General features: G+C 54.1%; 1 protein-coding gene across 4 annotated transcripts in view; it reads left to right on the top strand.

Moving 5' to 3' along the window:
- Positions 1-24189, top strand: part of CUNH4orf50 (chromosome unknown C4orf50 homolog) — an 87196-nt gene extending 63007 nt beyond the window's left edge. For all 4 annotated transcript variants that reach the window (XM_063230185.1, XM_063230183.1, XM_063230184.1 and 1 more), the window contains exon 12: positions 18390-24189. In XM_063230185.1, coding sequence (XP_063086255.1) covers positions 18390-18460 — 71 coding nt within the window. In that variant the 3' untranslated portion in view covers positions 18461-24189. The remainder of the gene's footprint in view (positions 1-18389) is intronic.
- Positions 24190-26125: the final 1936 nt, after the last annotated feature.

The following is a 26125-nucleotide window of genomic DNA, read 5'->3' as shown; positions in this document are numbered from 1 at the left end:
TCAAGGGGATGATAACAGGCGCCTTCTGTGCGAGAGGTACAAAATGGCATCTCGAACCTGTGCCGAGGGTCCCCATGAGAAGGAATTTGCAGTCAGTGCTCTTTGCACAGGAAGAGAGCAAGGCGGTGGTGATGCAGATGGGCACACAGCTCCAACTCTGGCAGTACTGTGCTGACCCGAGCTTTCTTGTCACGGCCTGGCACTTAGGGCCAGCGCTACCCAGGGACAGTGCCCTCCATGTGGGGCCAGCACATGGGGCACGGGGCTGCTCCCCAGCCAGTGTCCCAAGGTGACTGAGCCCTGCTTGAGGAAGCTGATAGCAAACGCCTAGGGAGTCTGGACCACCACATGCTGATTGGGGACACAGGGAGTTGTGGGCTCAGCCCTTGGGGTGTCCTGTGTGAGAGCCCAGGGGAACCCAGCATGGAGCAGCTGGAGACATGCAGTGGGGAGGAGGAGAGAGGAAGCCCCTGCCCAGAGCTCCACAATCTCGGGGTCTGGCCTCAGCCTCCAGGTGCCCTTGAAACACCAGGCGCAGGAGGGGCATCTGGCCCAGGAGCCCTGCGAGCAGAGGAGACTGGAGAGCCAGAGCCTCGAGCAAGGTTGTCATCATGCCTGGAAGTGTCCCCTGAGTGAAATTCAGACCAGAGTGAAATTCAGAGGCTGAAACATTCGCAAGTGGATCAAGTTGTCATGTAAGGCTGTCCCATGCTTCCTCTCTCTGGGAGAGCCCCATTCGTTTTGCATGCTGTGGTGTGGCCCCTGTCCAAGTGGTCTGTTGTCACAACAGCTGTTCCTGGTGTGGCATCTGCAACCCTAAGCTGCTGTTTATGGGGTGACAGTAGAAGCAACCGGCAGGATCAGACTCACACTTCCAGTTCACTCCAGTGTCCCGTAGCTCTCCTTCCCTGGGGAGGTTCTGGCAGCGTCCTGTGGGCTGCACATGCATCAAGATGTGACTCACTGTGGAGCCATCCTTCTGGGGCTTGTCCAAAGGATCTGTTTCTCATGGGTACAAAAGTCAAGAAAACGCAGTGCTGTTCTGAGTGGCACATGCTCGCTTTTAAAACAATGGGAATTCTGCCTGCCTCCATTGCTGGGTTTGGGATACAGGAGACTGAGCTCGAGTACCACCTTCAGAAGGATGCCATACGGTGCTGGCTTTAAAAAATGTCTGCTGGGAGGCACGTCAGAAGCCTGAGAAGTGTTTACACTTTGGAGTAGGTACTGGTTGGTCACAGAGACACAGAGGTAACTAATTGCACAATTTATCATGGTTTGACTGATATAGCAACATGTTAGGAATAGAAATGTCTCCTTTGGCATTAAGCAAATGATATGTCCATGTGACAAAACACTGGCCCCTTACCTTGCATCCAGCACACATTTATTGAGTGCCTGCTGTATACCCAGGCCAGCACTGGGGCTGGGCATTCGGCATTCAGTGGGCGGGCATGCAGCTGTAGCAATGCCTGCTGGGAGTGTGGGGCTGGGGGTGTTGTGCAGTGCGGAGCCGAAACTCCCGGGAAATTGTGTGATCCTGGCTGTTGCACACACGACCTGGTGAGGCTGACTTGCTTTGTTTTTATCTCTTTCCCCGATGTCTTTAAGGGGCCCGTGAAACTTGCACAGTGGGGAAAACGAGGATGATTTTGGGAAGCATTTGCCACGTTTAGGTAGAAGCGAGGCTCTGTGCCCCGGGCAGTGACCTGAGGTGTCCCCAGGCAGGGACTGATCCCAACAGGCCTCAGTGCGGGCACATGCAGGGTGCAGCATGGCTGAGCCTACCTCTGGGCTTTGCAGTCCGCTTCGCCCTGTGCATAGCCAGCTCGTGCCGTCTCTGTTCCAGGACCTGCCCACGGGAGTCACCCGGTGAGCATAAAATCAGCACTGTTTCAGGGAATTTCACGAAAGGATTTTATTTTTATTTTCACCATAATGAACTCTACCTGGATTAAATCGCCATGTGTATTATGAACATTTTACGGTTTATAGAAGATTGTAAACGTTATGGTTCTTAATATTGCAAGTTTCCCATATTAATATCAGCTGCGTATTTGTAGAGGCCTTGGAGGAGCTGTAACTGGGGTTCAGAAAGGGGGAGGCCAGGCTCCTGTCCTGGTGGGGCTTAGGGTCCACACTTGTGGACACAAAGCTGGAGCCCCAGGGAGGGGTTTGGCACAACTTTCCTGGAGGGCTTCTCAGGAGGAGGCTGCACCCAGCTGAGCTATGAAGGCTGGCAGGGGGCATGGATGGAGAGCTGGAGGAGCTGGGTGTTGGGCCAGGGAGTGGGCAGTGGGCAGTGAAGAGGGGCTGGGTTGGAGGACCCTGCCCCTGAGTAGTAGTAGGGGTCCCTTTGGTGGCCTGGCTCCCAGGTGACCATCAGATCTGTCACCTAGGGATCTGCTTTCGAGTCCCTGGTTATGTAGTCCCCTGCTGATGACCAGAGCTATGGCAGGGACCTGTACAGCCATGCAGGGGACTGCTTCTGGGGAGACCTGGGAAGTAGGGACCCCTGCAGCAATCTGGTCCCTGCATTCATAGAGCATTTCCTGGGTGGGTGAATATGGTTGGGTGGGTGTATGGATTAACATGCACATGGGTGACAGGACCCCTCCAAGGCCTGAGACTGTTCCAGGGGTGTGGGAGATAGGAAGCCCTAGGCAGTAAGGGGAGAAGGGGACAGTGGCTTTGGTGTTTATAACCTGGCTTCACCCAGTTTATTTAGCTTCCCATCTGGCTCAGAGAGGCAGTCTTACAGGCTGGGTCACCACTGTAAGGTGCACAGGCCAGCGGCATCTGCATGGTGGCAGTGTGGGCACTTGGCAGCATTGTCTGATTCTGGAACATTTGCATTGTCTTGAAAAGAGAGTCTCGGTTCCCTTTGGGAAATCTCCCTCCATTCCTGGCAGCCGCTGCTGCTTGACTTTGCCTCTTCTAGGGTATTCATATTGATAGAATCACACTGCATATGTGGCCTTTGTGCCTAGCTTCTTTCAAAGCTTCACACGGTGCTTTCACACTGTAGCAGACAGAGCATGGCATACTTTTTAGTGGGTGAATAATATTCTGCCATATGGGCATACCACAGTTCCTTTTCCCATCCCTCAGTTGGTAATGTTTGGATTATTTCCATTGCTCATCAGTTAGGCATATTTAAATTACCAAGTTAATACATGTTAATTGTAAAAATCTAAATCTTACAGAAACACACACAGAGTAAAAGAAACTTCCCCTTGGGCCTACCTCCCAGCGATCATCACCACCACCCTCCATGGCTCTGCCTCCTCTCTGACCAGTGAGCTCCTCTGGGACCCCTTTATGTAGCATCACAACCTTCCCTGAGGTCTTCTGTGACTGCCGATCTTTTCCCTGGCAGTGTCCTCCCTGCGCAGCCCTGCAGCTCCTGTAACTGTAGCTCACCCTGGGCCACCCTGCTGCTGCCCCAGCCCTAATCCCACCCTGCACCTGGGCAGTGTCTGCCTCCCTGACTGAGCAGACCACAGGCCGGGACCCCACATGCACCCCCTGGAAAGTGCCCTGTGCAGCTGAGGTTTGTGGGGTAGACAGGTTGCTACAGACACCCCGTTCTATGAGCTTTTCAGAGGTGGGGTGCAGCCATCCTTTCAGTGGCTCCCACTGACTGGCCCTGGGGACCACCGTCTCTGTGGGTGACTGTTCTCCATCAGGTCCTCCAGGGGCCTGTGGTGTTGACCCCGCCCCCAAGCTTGGGCTGTCCCCAGCCAGTCTGCACCCACAGGATCTCCTGGAATGGCTGTGCTCTGCTCTGTGTCACCTCCACCCTCGCCCTCCCATCCCCTCACTGCTGGGCCAGGCCTCCTCGCCACCTGCACACTGTGGGGTCCGCAGCCCCCTCTCCCAGGCCTCCCTGTGACTTCCAGACCCCACAGTCTCCCAGGAGTCCTGTGCTGAACAGTAAGCTGGATATGGAGGCACATGTCTATAATTTCAGCATTCTGAGAGGCTGAGGCAGGAGGATCACAAGCCCAGCCCAGCCTGGGCAGCTTAGTAACTTGGTGAGACCTGTTCCAAAAGTTAAAAAGGGTAGAGGAGCTGGGGACATAGCTCAGTGCAAAGGCCCTGGGTTCAGTCTCCAGAACCACAAAACAATGCCAAGGACCTGGCCCTGAGCTTGGCTCCAAGCTAGCATCAGGCAGTAGTCCTCGTGGTCATCACTCTTGTCACGGTCAGCCTGGCTTGGGTCCCAGCCCCATACTGTCCAGCTGCACCCTCAGAGTGGTGCCCAGCTTGTCCGCACACCCTGTGTGTCCCCCAGAAGCCAGGAGGCCCAGCACCCCCTGGTGGTGTTGCTGAGACAAACCAGACCCGTGTGCAGAAGCAGCCACTGCACCAGGACCAGCCTGGGTGGGGCCCCTGTGGCGGGAAGAGCCAGCACCTGCTCACAGTGGTGGGCTCCTGGGGAGATAATCAGAGGAAGGTGGCTTGTAAGTGCTGAAGTGCTATAAAACCGTTTATGATGATTATTACTAATTAAAATTTAGGGCAGCTGGGGGAGCAGCATGGTGTGCGCTGATCATCTCTCCTTCCGAGAGGCTTTCTGAGACACAGAGCAAGAAATCATAAGGCAGGACAAGCCCTGAGCTGTGGTACCTGGTGACAGGTGGCTGCAGCACAGTATCCTCTGCCCCTTCCGGCAGCCCAGGATGGGCAGCTGCCCTGTGCCTGGCACCACTGCGGGTGGTGGGCAGGCAGGGCAGGGGTCAGCTGAGCTTCTGCCCTTGAGCTGCCCTAATGTGTGGGTGGGGCATTAGTGAGCCGCTCTGTCGTGGGTGCTATGTAGATGTCCTTCAAAGATTCCTGCACTCAGAAGGGGCCTTTGGGGGGTGATGGATCCCGGTGCTCACAACTGACCGCTGCTAGAAGGCGGGGCCTGGTGAAAGGGATAGGACAGGGGCGTGGTCACAAAGGGTCCCTCCCCCTCCGGCCTTCTCCCTTCTCAGCTTACTGCGCCCCTGCACTCCTTCCACACCTGTTGGCACCCTGGGCTCTCAACCTGCTCCCCGATGTCCCCTTCTTTCCTGCAGCAGTGTTGAGATCTGAGCTGGGCTGCACCTGCCACCCCCCAGGCCTGGGCTGTCTCTGTGTCACCATTATCCTGCTGCAGTCCATGTGCTGGGGCAGAGCGTGGCTATGGTCACTTTCTGCTGTGTTCTCATGGGACTTCCCCGGTGGGATCAGAGGGCCCATGGTGCCTTTCTTGTCTGATTGGGAGAGCTGGGCCTCCTCTGCTGAGCCTACAGAGCTGCTTTTCTGCCTGTTCTCCACGTCTCCCAGCTCCAGCTGTGAGCCTGTGCTTTCTTTAGAAGGGTAGCACTTTTTATGTCACTTCTGTGTGCAAAAATGCTTCTTCCACTCGTCTCACTGGTGTCTACAAGGTGAAGCCCACACGCTTTCCCTGCCTTGCAGGGGGCCCGGCAGCTGGGAGCCAGGTCCAGCTCTGGCTTCATCCCCTGCTCTGCCCTGTCCATGCCTCTAACCCTTCTCTGTCCACATCTGGGTGGGTGCCACCATCTACAGACACAGATGTCCCCTTCTGCCTTTGACAATCCTCTCGCTGGAAGCACCCAGCCAGGATGGGAAGCTGGAACCACGCCTGGCATGTGGGGGTGTGGCCTGGCTCTTCCCACCCATCTCTAGCTGCTGGGTCTGGGTCTCAAGGTCACAGGTCACTCACCTCATAAAGAGCAGATTCTTGGGGTTCAGCTTCCCTGTCCTGCCTGAGGCACCAAACTGACATGTCTGCAGTCAGCAGTCACTGATGGGCCCCACTTTATGGTAGCCATGATTGAAAAGCAAAGGCAGCACTGGTCCATCCCCTGTCATCCAGGCTGAAGTGACATTCACAGTGCATAGTAAGTGCCTGTGACGCTCTAGGCCCTGCCACGAGGCCTTTGTGTGCAGCACTTCCCTTGAGCATGACGGCTGGCTCTGCTGGAGCGGTTTCCACACCGTCTTTGCCATGTGAAGACAGGCTGACTCGCTTGCCCAAGGTTACCCAGCCAATTGGAACCTGGCAGAGCCGGAGCTCCTCACTGCAATGCCACGATCTAATGAATACGATCTCTTCCTACTTCACCGTGGGCTCCTAGAAAGCACTGTCCACTGTGCTCCTTGTGGAAGCTTAGTGAGAGCACATTTCTACTCCTGCCTCTTTTGTGACCTTTCAGGTGGTGAGGTCCTTCCAGAGCCCTGTGGAAGTGGCTGTGGGGTTTGCTGACCCGGGTTACCGAGATGGCTGGGTTGGGTCAGGACAGACGCAGGGACCGTGGAGCCAAAGCTGCCATCCTGGGAGCCAACCCCACCCCACCACCCACAGGGGCTTGGTGAGGAGGTTGTGACCCACACCTGCCTCAGTCCCTTCACCCGAGGAATGAGTACAGGATGAGCTGTGTTGCCAGGGCCCTGAAACCTCCTCCAGGCAAGCCCATGCAGACTTCTAGAACCTTTCGGAGCTATGGTACCCATGGAAACCAGAGAAAGGCTCTGGCTCCTCTCAGTGGAAATGGCCCTTAGTCGGGGCAGCACTCTCTGCTCCAGAAACACAGCATAGCAGCAGGGCAGAGGAAGAACCACCTGGACCCAATTCCAGCCCCAGAGGCACTCAGCACTGTCTTCCTTGAGAGAGAGCCAAGTCTGCCAGAGAATTGGCCAGCGCTCTGTGAGAAGCACCGAGCCCTGGGCACCCCAGTCTGTTTCCCCACCTGTGCAGAGGGGAAGATGACTGGGAGTCTCGGCCCTGGCGACACATCTGAACCCCTGGGGAGTGAAGGACAGCAGGGCCCAGTCTCTGCCCTGAGACGTCAGGTGTGCATGGAGGGCCCAGGGGCTGACAGCCTGGAAAGCCCATGGGGCTGTGCTGCGGGCACAAGCAGGTGACCCCTGAGGTGGGAGCCCACCCGCACCCCAGGAGTGCCGGGAGCCACTTGCAGAGAGGGAATTAAATGCAGCAGGACCAGAGTGGCTACTAGACTCTGAGTGTCCCTTTGGGACACGGAGGCGGGGAAAAGTCAATTTACAAGCCCAGCTGACAGCTTTGCTCTCTTCCCTCCCTCATAAAGCTGCTTTCTGAAAACTGCAATGGCCAGCCTGCAGCCTGCACAGCCCAGCCCCCTTCACACAGCACAGGTAGCCTTGTGAGGGACCTCTCCTCTCCTCGCTGTGGCTCAGCTGGAGGTGCTCCTGTTTCTGGGGTCTTCTTCCTGACGACAGAGTGACAACATGGTTTCTTTTCCGGGGGCTGCCCTCCCCTTGGTGCCTGGCCCAGGCGTTTGCCTCGGTCCTGCTGGCACGCTGATGGATGACCCTCTGCGTCTCATCCCATGGTGCACTGATTGGGTGGCCCCATCCCGTCCCGCCCAGGCCTCTGCTGGGCTGCAATGATTTATGAGAGTCTGAGGCAGGCTGACTGACTCAACCTGTGCAAATCAAGGCTTGGGGTGGGCGCAGCTGAAAGGCCGGAGTGCTGGATGATTAAAACCCTTCTGGGACTGGATGAGGGCTGCCAGACTCCGAATGAAAGCACCATGGCTTCCACTGAGACCAGGGGCTGACGCCCTTTGCCGCTCCTGAATCTAGGTGCCGGGTCACTACCCTTTCTGAAGGGCCGCTTCCATTTCCCTTATACTTGCTGCACATCGCAGTTCACAAATGCATTTCCTTGTAAGCAGTGAGAAGCCAGCTTTGTTCACCCAGGCTGGATGTGCAGGCCTGAGTAAGGCAGCCTCTTCGGGGGCCGTGGGGACCAGATCTCCTTCAGCATTTGTTGTGGCTGAAAATCTCTGGGACAGCGTGTGCCTCTCAGGGCCTGGGCATGGACCAAGGCAGATCTGTTTGCCTCATCTGTAATGCAGGGATAAAGATGCAGGCCTTGAAGGATTAGAGAACTACTCTGAAAAGATGTGGTGGCATGGGCAGGGTGGGCAGGGTGTGGGTGGCCGAAAATGCCGGGGCCACTTCTGCTAGGGCAGGGTCTCAGGCTAGTAGTTTCCATCTTCTCAGAGAGCCGGGCCTGGCCCCACAGCTGCTTGCCTGTGCAGCAGATGCTTTGGGGCCCATAGCCCTAGCTCCTGAGCCTGCTTCTCCCCTCAGCTTGCAGCTGCTGAACTCAACCTCCAGGGCCTGCCTCCAGCACGGGCTTCCAGCCTCCCCGTGGAAATCTATGAGGTCTCTGCAGTCAGGATCCCGAGGCTGCAGGAGCGACCTCAATACCCAAACTGGATGTCACTTCTTGCCTTCCCTGCCTCCCTTGGTTCCTCCCTTCTTCCTGAGCCCATTTGCCCCCATATCCTGGTCTCAGGCTCTGAATTTGGGGGAGCCCCCACCAAACCCACCCGGGGTACCGTATGCCGAGAGGGCGTGCAGAGGGTGCTCTGAGCTCTACACTAGCACCGCCTCTGTAATGCGTAGACCCCAGCGCTCCGTGTCATGTGACATGGCCCTGACCTCCCCATGTTGATTGGCTGAAAGTATGCCACCTGACCTGCTCCAGACCAATCAGAACTCGTGAAGGAATTTTCATGCTGAAACAGACTCTTCTGAGCTTCCATAACAACCGCAGCCAGTTCTCTGTGGGCATCTGGCAGGAAGCCGGAAGGTGGTGACAGTCTGTCCTCTCGGCCTCCTGGGGGCAGTCCTGGGCCTGCCAGAAACCCTCCCGTGTGCCTGGCCGACTTCACAGGTGGCACAGTGGCACATGGAGACTCATGGACTCGTGTCACTGAGTAGCTTCCTGGTGGTGACAGCCTCAGGGTCATAAGGCACAGCTGTTGCTACAGCTTCAAGCTGTGCAGGAACAAAGGAGGAGGCCAGTCTCCTACATGGCTCCAGGGGACATTGTTTGGTGTCTCCTTGGCCAGATCTGCCCATCAGTGTGAGAGCCATCGCCACCTTTTCAGAGAGACTGGGAATAGTGCGGCCCAGCCCGCGGCTTGTGTCTTTCCCCGGTAGCCCTCTAAGTACGCCGGATGACATGAAGAGCAGCCTGCGCCTGGCAGTGATCCCGCCTTGCCTGTGTGGTGGGACAGGAACCAGGAGCCAACAGGAGGAGGCAGGAGGACCTAAAGGAGCCGGAGGGAGCTGTTTCTAATCTTCCTACTGTGTGTTTGCGGCACATAATGTTTACCTGCACCTCCAGGAGGCCGTGCATATACTTAACGCACTTTAATTCCTTTTTAATTCCCCGTTTAATGCCCTCCCCACGACTCTGGTTCCCTTTCTCATTTGCAAGAGCCTCATCTCCGTTTCCTATTATCTGTCGTTTATTTTTAAAAATTGTTTATACTTTGGATTATTCATATAGGAGAAGTTGTGGGATGCTTAATCTTGAGTGTCTGATTTATTTCACTTAATATTAAGATTTCAAGGTGCATCCATTTTCCGACATGATTCAGGTTTATACTTTTTATGACAGGGCAGTGCTCCATTGTGTGAGACTCAACTTTTGTCCCATCCATTTACTTTTGATGGGCATATAGATGGCTGCCAAGCTCTGACGATTATGCATTGTGCTCCTGTAAACACGCCGCGGGGATCACTGTACTACAATGTAACTCTTTGCGGACAATTCCTCCAATGAGAGTAGCGGTGTTGAGTGGGATTTCTAGTTTTCATTTTGTGAGGAATCTCCGGGCTGATCTCCACATTAGTCGTCGTAGTTTATATTCCCACCAACAAGGCAGAAGGGGTCACTTTCTCCATTTCTTAAGCCAGGTGGTGGAAGGGGGTGCTTCGGGACTGGACCCCCTGGACAGCTCTCTCTGGCTGACACCTGGAGGAGCGGGCTGGGAAGGTATTTGGCCTGGGAGAAGAGCAGAAGTATTTGCTGTTTCCCCGGTATAGAATTTAGAGTGCCGCCTTCATGGGTGGCTGAGTGGACCTGGGAAGTGATGGGAGGGACAGCTGAGCCTAAGGCTCATGAGGAAGGTGGCAGAATCGGTCCTGGTGCGGAAATGGACCGAGATGGCACCTGAATCTGACTTTTAGTTGAAGGACGTGGTTTCATTTGCATTTTTGTGCGCACGAGCAAATTCTAGGCTGCACACAGTTACTCAGCCGTGTAAACAAGCTGCGGTGAGAGGGAGGGAGGGCGGGGGCAGAGGAAGTAAACAGAGTGAAGACATGTTGAGTACATGTGTCGGGGTCTGTGCCAACCCCCCAGACCTCCAGATGGGTGCACGGTAAAGGCCCACAGGGATGAGACACGTGGCATGGTCTTTAGGGTTGAGGAGGACTCACGTCCTTGGCAGAGCTCGTAACTCTGCTAGCCAGCCTGACCAGCTGACACTGGGCAGCCTGTGTTTAATCAGAACATCAAGGAACTGAGTGGCCAATGGAGGAAACCTGAGCAGGATCTTGGGAAGGTCCAAGGACCCCTCCGAGCAACCAACAATGCTAATTAAGGAGAACTACCCAGATAGCCTCCTGGTGGCCTCAGCTGTGGCCTGTCTTGCCCACTGAGGCACCTCCTCATTCTGAATTCAGCCATGCCTAGGCCACCCCACAGCCCTGCATATGTATTTAGCCTCAATGGCTCCAACATACATGGGCCAGCTTTCTGTGTTGAGTGTGACCACTGTGAACTGCAAACATATACTGAATAAAAATGTAAAAAAACACACCAGGGACTAGGACGTGGGCCTCTAGGCATTTCTAGCAAGGGAAGAGGCAGATGTACTAATGTGCATGTTCTTTCCACCACATCTGCTGGCTTTGTAAAAAGGCCATAGTTTACTAAGCAGCTATTAAAAAATTTAAATTATTCAACTTAATTTTAGGCGATGTGGGTTTATTTTTAGAAAAAAATATAAGAGAAAAATACTTACGAAGAAAACATCAAAATCCACATAGAATCACTGTTAGCCTTTGGCCCTTGTTTTGTCTTCTCATGGAGAGAGTTCCTTTAGTGTTTATGATCCTAATCGATATGCAATTTATACACTGCATTTCAATGTGGCCTCATCTTGCAGGCAGTCCCTCCAGGGTAATGCTGGCTCCCTCAACTTCACTTTTCTAACACAGAACTTTCCTGATACGTGTTACTGAGTGTTCAGGCGGCTTCCTTTCTTCTATAGTAAATATTGTGCTGATTATCATAGTATGAATATATGTGTGTGTGTGTGTGTGTGTGTGTGTGTGTGTATCTTTGTCTTCATAAAAAGGCTGTTTCTGGGAGACTGATTTGCAGGAATCAGATTATTACCTGAGAGAGAAGAAACATTTTCAAAGTCATTGATACCTATTGCTGGCTCAGAAATTGAACTCATGATGAAAGCTGAATTAAAAGCAGACAATACCGTATAGGGGGCTTCCCTGCTTTCCGCTCCCTCCCGGCAGCCTGTGGGACAATTTATTGCTGTATTTCCACACAGGATCAATACGCCCAAGAGCCCCAGCATAATGAGATTCAGAGGCCCGACTCCTGAACAAATCCATCAATTAGAGCAGAATGTTGAGAACAGGAAAGCGGAAATGGCCTTGATGAATCTCAGTATCGAAACAGATTAGTACATGCTGAGAAAAGAGCATTTTATCTTGAGGGTTCCAGCGCCGCCTACACACACACCACACACAGCACCCCCACACTCACACCCGCACCCACAGCCCAGGCCAGGGGAATGGGTTGCTGCTGCCACGCAGGGCTGCGGCTGTGTGGGAAGGCTCGGTGGCTGGTGTCTGCTGACCCAGCTTTGCTGGGACTCTGAGGGAGGGAATTATTGTCCTCATTGTGAACCTGAGGAGGAGGAGAGCAGCCCTGTCAGACGCCCAAGGTAGCCTGAGTAGTAAGTTCCAAAGCTGTGTGTATGAATCCGTTTGGTTTTTGTTTTCTGTATTTTATGATGCCTTGCACAGACTCTTTGGGTCAGGCTGGCTTACACTCAGAAAGGCAGCCTGGCACTGCTCATGGCCCAAACCTGCACCCTGCTGCCTCTGTGTCTGACCTCAGCAGGGCAAACAAAGCCCACGGCCCCATGTCACCCTGGGGTCGACCCTTCTCTGGACTGAAGCTGCCAGCGTCCCCCAGACGGTCTAATCTGGAGCTTGCTCAGCTGTCACTGTGCCTCACTTATTCCTAAGAGACTTTCTGGAGCCTGCTTTCCTCTATCCCTTGGCCTCCAGCTGCCTAGGGCTTGCGGGGGTGTCCTATCTGGGCTCGTCCTCCTCCATGGACAGTGAGTGGTAAACTGTTCTCTCCAGGCACTGACATCTCCATTAGCTGCTTACAACCAACTCCCAGGTAGCTGTTAGGTCACAGCTCCCTTTGCCATCATGCGTCTAATGTGGGGACATATTTCCTTGAAGGTGATATGGAGACCCTGCTAAAAATGCTTTTGACATTGGTCCCAGTTGGCTTTCTTCCCAAAGTTTTATTGAAGCTCTGCAGTTTGCCTTTTCTAGTTCCCGCTTCTTACTTTGCAAAATTAAGGTCCCCTTCTCATCTTGTCCATACCTGCATTCATTCATTTTCTTACATGGATTTCGTGGATACACCCCCAGGCTCGTGCTCGCTCTCTCTCTGTCTCTCTCTCTCTCTGTCTCTGTCTCTCTCTCTCTGTCTCTGTCTCTCTCTCTCTCTCTCTCTCTCTCTCTCTCTCTCTCTCTCTCTCACATACACACACAGAGCTGGAGCCAGCTTCTCCTGACTTTGAGACCCACTGGTGTGCATATGTTACCAGTCCCTCCATTCAAGTCATTGTGTCAGTGACTTGATTTCATTTATACCACAGAAATGGGCAGATGCTGGAAATGGGGTCTGCATTCACTGGGGAGTCAGTTCTTAGGCATTTGTCAGCTCCCACTGGGTCCTCTTCTTCTGTGCCCAGGGCCTGAGAGCAGCAAGGCTCCTTCCTGTCCTCAGCTTGGTGGAGGTCAGAGGGATCATGCAGCTCTGAGCAGAAGGAGGCACAGCTGGCCTTCAGTGTGTTCTCTGTCTATCTAAGGAGCCACAGGGTGGCCAGGGAGTCACCTGGGGCCAGGTCTGTGTGTCAGGAGAGAGGCCCCTCTCTGTAAGTGGACCCTGGATGACATGTGAAACATTCCTCCACACACATCCTAGCAAGTCTCATTATAACAGTGCTCACAGATGGTTTTCCCAGTGTGTAGAGCTGCCCAACGGAACAGGCTTCCTAGGCACAGGTAGTAAGCTCCCCATTGGAGAATGGATCCAAGTAGAGTTTTATAGCCATCTTTCACAGATACCCTAGCAGGGTTGGGGATCTGGCTCCGAGAAGGTTGTGACAATCCCACAAGATGTGTAGGCGTAGAGCAGAAAGAACCCCATCATCCCTGTTGAAATCTGTTGGAGAAAGAAACATGCTAAGACCATGTCCAAGTGCAACAGGGAAGCATCCCCCTAACAGTATGGCTCAAGGAGGGAGACTTCTGATTTCTCCGTGGGCCCCAGACAGGTGCTTGCCCAAGGCTGGAGACCCAGAAGCTCTGCAGTGAGTGCACCCCGAGGTGAGTAGACCAGGCATTGGTCGGAGAACCCAGAAGCTGTCCCATGCTTTGCCGTGATTAAGCAGGGCTGTTACCAGGAGCACTTTTTCCTCTTTGGGCTCTATTTTCTTGGCTAATTTATAGGGTGTATTCTAGATGACTCCGTAGGCATTACTAATGTGTTAATCAAAACCCCAAGATTCACGCCAATCCTGTTTACAGTGTAGTGGGACTCATAGACAGACGTCACTGGAACTATGAGAATTAGTGGCCAGATGGAGCAGACTGTTTGCTGCTTAGCTTTTGAGGGCTTTTGTTTGGAAAAAGCATGAATTTTACATCTGATTCCCTTTACCTGCCACAGAAGTGCTGGGTAAAACTTGGGGAAACGATTTTGTTCTTCAGTAAGTGTCGCTTTTTTTTTTCGCATCAAGGATTGAACTCGGGACCTTGCACTTGACAGGCAGCCACTTATGCCACTGAGCTAAACTCCTGGCCTAAGAGTTGCATTTGTGGCATTGGGTTCGATCTGTCCTCATGTGTTCCTGAGAACTTTTCCCATCTGCTAGAGGCTGTGTCCTGTGTGCTGCTCTGTGGCCTTCATAAGGGAGATTTTCTTAAAATCCAGCACCGTCATTTGCAACAAGGATCTCTGGGGATGTCTCTGTCAGCGCCAGTGTCATCTGCACCTGAGGGAGTGACACACACATCAAAGGGAGCTGTGAGGACTTGGTGTAGTGGCCACTGAACAGCGGGTCTCATGCAGGCAGCTGTCCTGTGACCATGGATAACATGCTTTGCCTGCTCCTCCTCCTACCAGAGCACCAGGTTGACTTCTCCATGCTGGGCCCCTGGGACAGGTGCCCCCTTGCTGCTCCCAAATTACCTTCTTCACTTGCACCCTACAGACATCCTCCTCATGGTTCCTGTGCCCTTCGAGGCTTCCATCCCTCTGTTCTGGAAGCTATGTACTCCTGGAAGCACAAACCCTGCTTTGCCACCTGCCCCAAGCTCTGGGCAGTGTCCAGAACACACCTGGAGCACAGTTTTGCCTGATGGACCAAGCTGGCCTTCACAGACAGGAGCACTTGGAAAGCGAAGCTATTTCTGGCCCAGGAGTAACCCGTGAAGGAGCAGCAGAGGAAATGGGAGACCCTGAGTCTCAAATGGCAAGAAGAGAAGGAAGCTGAAGAGAGAAGGCACCAGCCTGCATCATCCCCGGAACGCTCGCCACCCACCCCGCTGGGCACCTGGCCCCACGCATGGTGTCTTGGTCTGCAGGGAGTCTGTGTGGCACTGCACGGCTGTGAGGGTCTTAATTTCCAGAGAGCATTTGGATGGGTGGGCAGATCTAGACTTGCAGAACATTCTGTACCAGTGCCTCTCCCTAGGGGCTTGGGAATATCTCAGAGCAGAGACAGATGTGGGCCAGGGAGGGACATGATCGCTTTCTAGAAGCTCTGGCTTCTGTGTGAATGGGGCAGGACCTGGCTGCAGCAGGGACCTGTGAGGAGGCTGTTGTGGGGTCCAGGTACGACAGTGGGTGGCTGGAGGTGACAGCACAAGGAAGGAAGGACAGCAGGGGGGACTCCAGTTCTTCCCGGTACGCTTCATCTGCAAAAAGGGTCAGGTCAACTCTGCTTTGAGTGACAGGTCAGGGTGGGACAAAGGACAGTGACCCAGCAGTCCCCAGCCTGGTCTTGCCATCCTACTGTGCATCCCTGCAGAGCTGAGACCTTGGGGTTGGCGTCAAGGGCAGTCACGTCTGTACTGCTCTCCTGGTCGCCTGCGCCCTGCCATCGAGGAACGCTCCTCTTCACGGGAGTCTGGAGCTAAGTAGGGCAAGGACTGGTGTCCCCGTTTTTGGCCTCATTTTCTGATACCCCAAGGCCTCTTCCTGCCTGCCATGTGGCCGCCGCCCTTCCTAGGATCCCCGCCACCACCTGCTCCATACTCCTGTCTCCTCTCTGAGGGCCACGCTCACCTCCCTGTCCTGTGGGTGCCACCACCACTGTATAAGCTCGCTCAGCACAGGCTTGGGAGGTCCTGGTTAAATGCTCCCCAAGCATAGGAGTCTCTCTGGTGCCCACTTGACGGTGCTACGAGCTCCCTGCCCCCTGCCTGACGTGTCTGTTCTGTGGTCTCACCCTTGCTCCCCACAGCTGTGCACTCCAGCAACACTGAAGTCTGTGTGCTGGTCCATTTGCAAGGATGGAGGGCCTGCATGCCCCCTGGCCTTCAACAGGGTGCCTGGTTCAGCGTAGGTACTTGGTGATGGGCAGACAAATGAGTGAGTTAATGGGCAGTCAGGTCAGTGAGTGAGTGGCTGTGTGGTCAGCTCTCACCATTAGAAAGTCCTACACCTGTAATTCCTGTTCTCTGGAGGCGAAGGCAGGAAGATAGAAGCGAGTTCAAGTCCAGCCTGAACTACATAGCAAGGCTGTGCTTCAAAAAATGAAAAAACAAAGCAAAACAAAAAGTCCTCCTTCGCCTCCGGCCAGAACATGCCTCACGTCACCAGCAGGTCTGAGCTGGGCCTTCCCTGCCTCCCACACTGGCGCTGCAGGTCTGCTTCCTGTTCTCCACAGGCACCAGCCCGCTCCTGCCCAGTACACCTGTGGTGCTGTGCGCTCTGCCCCTGATGCCCAGGACCCTTTTCCCTGTTTCTCTACATGGCTCAGTTTCCTTGTCATTGGGGCCTCGACTCAAATGTCACCTCTGCAGTGAGACCACTTAATCTGCAGCAGCCCTTTCCTGAGAATGTCTTACTTCTCCATGCTGAATCCTGCTGATTTCCTCTGATCTGTCTTTCAGTCGCCTCAGTCTTTCTCCACCTGTGTCTAGACTATCATCTAACCTGCCTGTAGGTGTCTTATGACAGTGACTCAGTTTTTAATCCTACAAGACATAAGTCAAAGCTGTGCTCATTCATATGCTAAAGTCCTCTCTGGAATCTGAATACCCTCAAAGTGATTCCTCCTATTTTCTACATTGGCTGACGATCTCTCAGGATGTATCTTTGTAACTGTGTGTGTGTGTGTGTGTGTGTGTGTATTTTAATGTATCTGGGGTAGTGGGTTTAGCTTAGCAGTGTAAGTTGCTTGGCAAATGTGAAGTCGTGAGCTCGATCCCCAGCACCAAAAAAAAAAAAAAAAAAAGATAAATAAATAAAAGTATCTTTATCAGGAATTATCATATGCGAGTGTCCCCCTTGGGTTCTGGCAGTGACCATGGAATTGATTAATTCTGGGACAGTTGTTACGTTACTTTCTCGGCGAGTGCAAGATGAATGAGCAGCCTTCCTTGGAATGCAGGCGAGAAACCGACGACATCTTGTGTCTGACGTCCCTCAGCTGCTTCTAGTGACTTTGCTTTTCTGCCCGTCCTCAGGTTCGGACGTGGCTCAGTGCAGTGACACTTGGATGTCAGGTGCTCAAGGAGAAGCTCAGGTTCCACAGTGAATAATCCCCCCACGTAATGCAGGGGTACAGGACTCACTGCACCCAGACTTCCGAGCTCTGCCTCACAGACGCTGGGTGCTGGAATCTGGGATGGAGCCTGGGGATCTGAATTCTTATAAATCTAAGCAATTCTGATGTGTCGTGAAGTGTGGGTACCAGCGCTCGGTCCTCTGAAGAAGGAAGATTTGAATTATGTTTATTTTTGTCTTGCTAATTCCCTCCCCCACAAAGAAGCCTGCAATGCTGTGTGCACAGAGATAAAAATACACTTGAGGAAAAGCAGACTGAGACACCTACACACAGGCTAAGTGAGCAAGATCTGACTTTGTGCCAAGATGGGGCCACGCGGGTGGCCGGGATGGTCTCCTCACTGCCATCCCCGTGACAGGTGCAGTGTGGGCTGTGTGTGCACTGTCACTGTACAGCCCTGTAGGCCCTCTGGGCCCCAGGGACCCTGCAACACAGTGCAGCCTGCCTCTACTCAGAACTACCCATGGACATTGAGCTCCGAAGGGTTTTGATTTTCCTGGGTTCCCCTCTGCAAGCTGCAGTATCTCCCGGATGTGCTTAGGAATCTGGCAGTGCCCCCACGGGCTCCTCTTTCTCTTGGGAAACTGAGTTCCCTGCGTCCCTTCCGGCTTGCACTGTCTCACACCTCGAGGCTCCCACCCAAGCTGTGTTTCCTGCCCAGAAGATTCTGCTATTCTCCAGCACTCTGTCCAAGTATCACCACATCCTGGGTCCCTTTCTTACCTCCCTTCCATCCTTCAGACTTATGATGGAGCCCTCACTAGATCTCAGCACTGCCTAAGAGCACCCCAGCACCCCCCAGGCCTCCTGCCATGCAGCCTCTCTCATCTCTGCACACTGGTTTCTCACACTCCCTCCCACTGCCCTCCGCCATGCTCCTGCTGTCCTGGCCTCCACTCGGTGCCCTGAGCTCATTTCACTCTGCTCTCCCTCTTTACGGTGGCAGCTGGTCTGTGCGCTCATCCCATGACACCTACACTACCCTCTGCCTCTTTGTTTGAGCCTATAACCCTGGAGCCTGGCACTGGGGCTTGCATGTAGCAGGTGGACGGAGGAATGAACACATCCCTGAACCTCAGTTTCCCTCTTCTTTTGGCCCAGGGGCTCTTGACCTCTTGTTGGCCACTGGGCTCTGGGACAGGCTTGGAGGTTTAGAAACCCTTTATGCACAATGTACATGGATGTGGAGTCATATAAAACCTCCAGGTTACACTCAGGATTCTAAACACCCCAAATAGAGGCTTCTCTCTGTGAATTCCAAGAAGTAGATTCATTTCTAGGGAGCAGCTGAAGATTGTAGCACAGACACCCCCAGCAGACCCAGCACCAGAGGGAGGAAGCTGCTACATAGGACAGCTGCATGCAGGAGTCCTGTGGGCTGCTAGCTTCCTTTCAGGACTAATCTTGCTTTTGTTGTTGCAGGAAAGACCACAGAGAGGCAAACACATCCCTCTGGAACATGCAGGACCCCTGGAGTGGAGGTGGCTCCATGATTTACGACCACTTCCTTGGAGCTGCGTAGAAGCCAAACCACCACAGCCTGCCCAGCCATCTACAGAAACCTTTCCACCTTGCATGGAGCCAGCGGGGAGCCCCAGCGGTGCCTGCCAACTGTTAGATGCTGATTTTGTTGGCCCAGGAGGGAGGCAGGAAACAGGTCTGGAGCTCCAAGATCCTGGCTGGCTCTATCTCTTCCACGCCATGTCACCTTGCCCTGATCTCTCACCATCTCCATCCATCCTGCTCTTCACCTGCGTGGGGTCCTCCTGCCCGTGTGATGACTGCGGTCTCCTGACTGGGACGGTACCCTGGGTGTGCATGGTAGCTCCCGTGCAGCTGCCAGCCTGTGCAGGAGGTTGTCTAGGGAGAGAGAGGAATCGGGGGTCCTGCCAGTTCCTCAGAAGGCCCTGGGACCCTCTATGGTCAGGCGCCACTGCTCTGGGGGAGAGAAGGCCACCGAGGTATCCAGATGTCCAACTCTGAGTCTGCCTTGCTGGCCACTTTCAAACCGACCCTTGGCTTCTCTGTTGCTCACTTGCCCAATGGAGATGACCATGTGCCCTTTTGTCCCCCTCTGATACCTGATGAGTTCAAAACCTATCCCTGTCATACCATGGTTCTGCAGACATTGCCACCACCCAGCTTCAGAGCATCCTCATCTTCCAGGCTGGACTGTGTCCTCCTAAAACCCCAACTCCTCCCTTCCCCTCTTCCACCCCTGCCAGCTCCTTCTGCTCTCTTCCTCTGTGACAGTGACTGCTCCAGGCCTCATGTGATAGAATCACGCATCCTAGGACTTCCTGTGACCGACTTAATTCACACAGTGTGATGCCTCCAAGGTTTATGGGTTGGGATTCCCTTCCTTTTTTCTGGCTGAATAGTATTCTACCATAGAGCCAGGTCACATTTTGCTTCTCCACTCATCAATCAGGGTCGCTTCTACCTTTTGGCTGTCGTGAACGAAGCCACCGTGAACATCAGTGTACATGCACCTCTGCTGTGTTTCTTAATACTGGAATTAACAAGTTCACCTTTCACAAGCAAAGATTTCTTATAAAGTCTGATTGTCAGAAAATCAGTGGGCTTGAGAGCTTCGGACGCCTGTCGTTCTGGCTGAGGTGGGAGCTGCACGAGATTGGCCCTCCCTGACCTCTGCAGGGCAGCCGCCCCGGGGGCTCTTCTTGCTCACCACACAAGTTGCCTGACCCCACTGGCTGGGCCCTGGTGACGCTACCTCATGGGACGGTGATGATGTAGAGGCCTGCGGAGGGACACCAATCTCGCCCCAAACTCCCCGGATGACACTGACCCCAGCAATGTCCCCCAGGAAGGGGGTCTGGACTGGCTCCATTTCTGGTTCTGCTGCCTGCCTGTTGCAGGGATCTGGGGCGGAGCCCCTAACTGTTCTGAGACTCAGTTTCCCCTTTTAGAAGGAAGAGAGTGAAGGCGAAGACACAGAGCAGGGAACCCATTTACGTTCAGGAAACTGAAGCACAAACAGCACCCAGAGCAGGTTCGCACCCTGGCGTGTGGGTCTGATCCCTGAGCTGCATGCGGAAGGGGACCGCCCCCCCCCCGTCCTCCCCAGGACCCCTGAGGCCCAGCATGTGGAGCACCATGAGCGGGACTATGCTTGGGGGCTTCACACCTTCCCTGTGAGGGGCAGGACATCGTGGGGGACAGTCCTGCTTTGTTACTCAGCGTCCTGATTCCAAAGCCACCGGTCTGATGCGCAAAGTGCTCTGTGGGTAGCTGGGGCCACGGCGCCGCACTCCTCACACCAGGAGGAACAAGAGCCCTGGGCGGTGGCCCGCAGCAGCATGGGCTCAGCGTCGTCTGATTCTGTCTTCCCTTCCCAGGCAAGAATCTGCCTGCCGAGCTGATGCATTGGTGTGTTTTCCAAGTATTCACAGACTGGTAGGGGCAGGGACCTTCCCAGGCCCGCCACAGGCGCACAGGCTCTGAGGTAATGGCCGGCCACTCACCGGTGTCACTGCTCATTCACTCAACAACAGAACCTGATGATGAGCATGGGGTCCCCGGCTCTGCAGTAGGCCCTGTGGCTATGGGAGAAAGCAGAACCCCAACCTCTGCCCTCCAGCAGCAGGCGCCCCCTTCCCACAGGGCCCCTCGGCTTTGAGTGAGGTGAGAATGCGGATGGAAAGGCACTTGGCAGACTCCTGCATTCTGCAGAACTACATGGACTTCAGTGCTAGAGAGATGACAGAGGCCACTGGTGTCAGAGGAAAAGATTCGGGTTCAAATCAGAGTAGTGAGGCTGCCATCAGAATTGTGCAGCTTGTTAGCTCTGAGAACAGTGAGAGCGACTTCCCTGCCTCAGTTTCCTCACCTGGCGAATGGGGTAGCGAACGTCTGCCTTGGCGGTACAGCAGTGTGGAGGATCTGTGGGAAAGCGCTCTGCGGGCCTCAGCATCATGCAGATTCGGGTCGTTAATGCGGTGCCATTCATTAGGCACCTGCTGTGTGCCATTTAAGACCAGACCGTGCATCTACAGACAATGCGGAAGAGTCCTCGGGCTAAGGGAGGATGGACTCGCCCGTCAGATGGCTGCACGGCACATTCATAGATCACGATTAGCAACAGCCCGCGGGTTGGCATGGCAACGTTTCCCTGTGAACTGCCAGGCAGCGTGGCTTAAAATAGGTTCATTGGAGGTGTGGTGGGGCTGAGCCCAAGGAGGCAGTGTGGCTCGGTGGCTGTGCCACCCAGAAGGGCCCTGTGCTCAGGGTGCAGCATGCCCTTGCCCTCCGTGCAGGGGCTGTGAACACTGGTGAGGAACACCCACTATTGGGGCTGGGGAGGGCCTTAGACTTCAGCATAGATGCCCATCCTTCCCTGTCCTGCAAGTGAGGACGCTGAACCCCAAGCAGGTCACCAGGCAATCCACAGTCACGTGATCCCACCCCTGGCTCCAGACAGATGGAGCCTGGTTCTGTGGCTTTCTCAAAGGAGTCCCCAGCAATGGCCCAGTGCAGTGCTTTCTGGTCTTAGTCCTAGGAAGCAAACCTAGGAAGTCCTGGGTTTCCGGTGGGCTGCAGTCTGCCCTACTTAGTCAAGCAGTGGGGCGGGGCAGAGTGAGGGTGTCATTCCTTTCCATGGAAGCCATTCGTGTAAGGGGAGCCCTGACTTCTTGGCTAGGTTCATATGGCTGATTGTTTTCTGGAATTGAGGGTGGGGTCTGTGGCCTCTGTGCTGAGCTACATGCCCAGGCTCTTGCTAAGTTGCCCTGGCTGGACTCGAGCCTGCATCCTCTTGCCTCAGCCTCCTGAGGAGCTGAGGCTGCAGATCAGTGCCACTGCTTCTGGCTCAGGATTGAGGTTTTCACCCACCCCTCAGTGGCCTTCCCTGCATCCTTCTTCAGTGTGTGACATCAAGCAGCCAAACTGATCCCAGACATACGAACCGCTGGGAGTGGTTACCATGGGAGTCCAGTGACCTGTCACCATGAGGGTGGGAGCCCAGTTCTGCCCCAGGACCCAGCTGTATTCCTACTTGGCCTTTTTGTTTTATTGAAAAAACAGTAAACTTGAGGAGGAACTGCTCACCCCCATGCTGCTGAGCTGCTTTTGAGAGATCCCCAGCTCTGGCTGGATTTCAGAGTGAAATCCCAGGTCTAGATCCTGAAACTTCTCCAGGACTCGCCCAGCTTCTGAGAGGGCAGTGCTGGATGCGTTCAGCATCTTTCAGACACGCGACCGTTTCTTCTGTTGAGCTGTTGTTGCCCCAGAGGGAATGGGCAGGGAGGCCAGTGGTGGGTGCGGGGGTCCCCAGCACTCTGCACCCGTGGCCCACCACAGAGGCTAGGGTGTTTAGGACCTGAGGGTTGGATCCTATGGTGGCCACTCTCACCTCACTCGCTGGCTGGATGCTCTGCAGCTAGAAGGTGGAAGGGCACCCAGCCCCTCCCGAGCCCCTGGGGTCACTGTCCCAGCAGGGCCCCTCTGCAGACTACAGTGCCAGTCTCGTCCAGTGCCCCTGTATGCAGTGCTAATTAAATCCCACCATCCTTGGTGTGTTTCCTCTGGCTTAAGCTTCTTAACCGAGGGTACTTCCGGCCCTGAGTCTCCTTTGGAGTGTATCCGGTGGAAGCCTTTGAAGTGACAATTTTTAAGGGAGTGGCATATGTGACACATGCTGACCCTTGGTGGCTGGTCACTACCCTACACCTGAAAGTCCACAGAATGTGTGACTGACCCACAGCCACGCTGAATAAATCTCTTGGGTTCTGTTGTGGCCAGCACCCCAAACTCTTGTAGAAAGAGAAATTCTGGGAGAAGCAAACAGGAGTAGATTTTTATTCGACGATTGCTTGCTGTATTCCTACTTGGCCTCGAAATGAAATCCCTGGGGCCTTAAGGAAGCAGAGAAAGAAACCCCCTGGGGTTTGTTGGCATATTAGACATTCTCCCTGTGTCATAAGAATTTCTAGAAGATAATTCACACATTGCACCTAAACTGTCTTCAGTAAGTCGGGTGGACGTGGGATTGAAGGATTGGGTTTTCTTTATCCCATGTGATCCCTTCTGAACCCCGTCCTAGTTTCAGCAGCGCAGCTTCCGTCCGAATCCAGTCCCCGTGTGCCTGGCGTAAACATGATTTGCAGAGTTGTGGGGAGACCACGGGAGCGCTGATCCCGGGAATGTAAGCTTCTCTTCAACATTTTTTCTCCTCTTTCTCTGAAAACAACAGGCTCTGGCACTTTGTTGTTATGGTAGAAGAAAAGGAAGAGGAAGACCATCTTGCTGTTATAAATCAGACTGTTCAACATGGCTCAAAACTAGATTTTGACTCTGTCAATATATTTTAAAGTAGACTGACATAACACAGCTTTGGTCTTCCTGCAAGGATGACTGACAGAAACGCAGAGATAAAGGGCCTTGCAGTGATCTTGGAAGTGCTAACCTGGACTTTTCACCAGGACAAGGACAGAGCCCTAGCAGACAGGTGGGTGGGGGTGGAGCACACCCCCTGGCTTTGCACTCAGCTGTGCACACTTGCACAGTGTACACCCCTCCGCCTCTCCGTAGCAAAAGCAGGGAAGGCATGAGCTCGGGCCTGTGTGGAGGCTCAGAGGGCCGAAGTGTGCGCTGCCGCCCCAAGCCGGAGCCTGACACAGCTCAGGTTCCACTGGTCAGGCAGGGAAGGATGCGAGTGTCACGGGCCATAGCCATGAGTAATCTTTGCTGTTTCTCTTGGCAGAACCTTCCTGGTCTCCTTCCTCCCAGGTTGAATCCTGGGCAGAAACCACAAGAGACTGTGATACACACATCCGTTTGAAAAGCATGCGCCTCCCCTTTGGGTACTGTAGGGACAATGATGCCACCCCCATAGCTGCGCACACCCATGAGAAGGCGTCCTGTAGGTCAGTGTTAGCCACCCCAGGATGGATGTGGACAGTGCAGCCTAGGCGTGGTCCTGCGATGCACACAGACCCCTCCGGAGGTCACCAAACCCTGGCTGTCCCCAGCCCTTGCCCACAGTCAGCAGAGCACTCAGTCCTCAGAGGCGGCATCAGATTCTCCAGCCTGCCGTGTGCACGCTCAGCCTCCCTGCAGGGTTTTGAGTTTTGTACCACTTGATGGTTCTGTCTGTGTACAGGAGGCTGGGTTTTCTCTTGTTACTGAGATGTATTTTTCTACATCAGTTAAATGTATACTTTGTGTAATTTTGTACATTAAAATGTATGCTTTTTCATACACAGAGGGTTCTGTGCCTTTGGATTGTCCTCAGTTATTGGTTCCCGCCACAAAGTGGTGGGAGCCCTGATGTGACACACAATGACTCCGAAAGCAGTGATGTGACATACAGCCAATGACTCTTTGTTTCAGTGTTGAATACATCACTTCCTCAGCAGTCAAACCATGGTATGCCCATCCAGCAGCTCCTGTAGAACCCATTGAATTGCTGCATGGATGGATGGTACTGAGCCCGAGGCTGAAGTACCACAAGGCGACAATGTGCATTGTCTCAGTTCTGGGAACCAGAAGCCTGGCGCGGGTCAGATCTCGATTCTGCAGCAGGCCGGGCTGGGGCTTGGTGTCCTGGCTTCTAGAGGTCACTGGCCTTACTTTGACTGTGTCCCTTCCCACTATCTCCCAAGCCCTTAGTGTGGCATCTTCAAGGCTCAGCCCCAGACCTCTGTTCCCAATGTCATGTGTCACTCTGGTGTCCCTGTCACATTGAGGGGCCCTTCCCCTACATTGGATCTAGCAGAAACCCAGGGAGAGTCCTTTTAGTGTGTAGGCACGCACAGCACCTTGTCTGTCCCATGGATTGCACAGGTACTGGGTACACGTGGACACCTCTGTGGGACATTATCATCTTGCCTGTCCTGATCTCCGGTGTTCTGAAGCAGAGTTGGAGAAAGGCACATTTTAGAATCAAATCAGTCTAAATCTTTGTCGCTTGCCGGCCACATGAGACGGGACAGCTTGCTCGATCCCTTGAGCCTCTGCCCTGTTGGTTGTTTATGACTCATTTGCAGCCTCGCTGAGAAGCATGTTCCTGACGGTGCATGGGACTCCCTCTTCCTCAAAATATTTTCACATCTTACTTAAAAAACACTTTAATCTTTGCCTGAACTAAATACAACTGGAGCTGAGCTGGACTCTCGTCTGCTCCCTGCAGCCAGCTGACCTGTCCCGCTCTGTTCTCTGCTGTCACCAGAGAGGATTCACGCCCTGGGAGGCTGGGCTCCAGGCTGCGCCCCATCAAGGGTCACGGTGTAACCCATTTATGGTAGCGCCTTTCTGGGGAATAGAGAGGATGGGGCAGAGGAGGTCACTGCTGTCAGTGTACTGGAGTTGCTTGGGCATCCTGGTATCCGCCGTGGCCTCTGCTGGATATGGCTCCCCTTGTCCTGTGGCAGGCAGATGGGCACATTCCCCAACTTGTCTCCTGGCTTTGCTCTCTGCCACTGGTGGGTTGCCGGTGTGAAGCAGAGGAGACGTGTGGGGAGGATTCTAGGATGCCTGTGCGGGAACTCCAGAGTGTTCCACCCCGGAGGTTAACCGTAGCAGTGGTTTAAGGTCTGCCACCCTCAGAAAACCAGCCTGGAGGAGGAGGTGAAGGAGCCGAAAGCCTGTGAAGCAGGGCTGGAAGCGTTGTGATCAGGCACGCAGACATGGTAGGCACCCATGAATGTCAGACCTGCCCCCAGAGGGGAGGGCAGAGAAACGGGGATGACATGAGGGTCCTTGAACTGTATTGACTGAATGTGAGTGATTCAGTGCCAAGGCAGCACAGAGGGCACAGTTCTAACCCCAGACCCAGACCCTCGGAACACACCACATCCATTGCTCTCTCCTCTCTCAGCGGGGCTCCCTTAGTCTGGTGTCTTGGAAAGATGAAGTGGGAGGTGTTCAAATCCCAGCAGTCCCCTTTCCTGGTGTGACTACAGATTTGCCTCTCCAAGTGGCCGTGTCCTCTAAAGGCTGCTGCAGGTGTGGAGGGTGCTTGGTATGAGGCGCCTGCAGGGGTCCCCAATGTGTAGTCCGCTGTGTAAGTGGGGATGGTCCCTGTCTTTCTGGCTTTGACATAAAGACCCTCTTGCCTGACTCTTCTCTTGTTCCCCCTCCCCACCAACTGCCTGGCCCTTTCTCACAATGGAAGGGCTCTCCCTAAACATGAGCCAGAG

The sequence above is a fragment of the Cavia porcellus genome, unplaced genomic scaffold (genome assembly GCF_034190915.1).
Source record: "Cavia porcellus strain 051 isolate PalLab524CR breed Dunkin Hartley unplaced genomic scaffold, mCavPor4.1 scaffold_18, whole genome shotgun sequence".
Taxonomy (NCBI): Eukaryota; Metazoa; Chordata; class Mammalia; order Rodentia; family Caviidae; genus Cavia; species Cavia porcellus.
The sequence above is the reverse complement of the archived record's forward strand: the minus strand, read 5'-3'. Positions and strand labels throughout refer to the sequence as shown.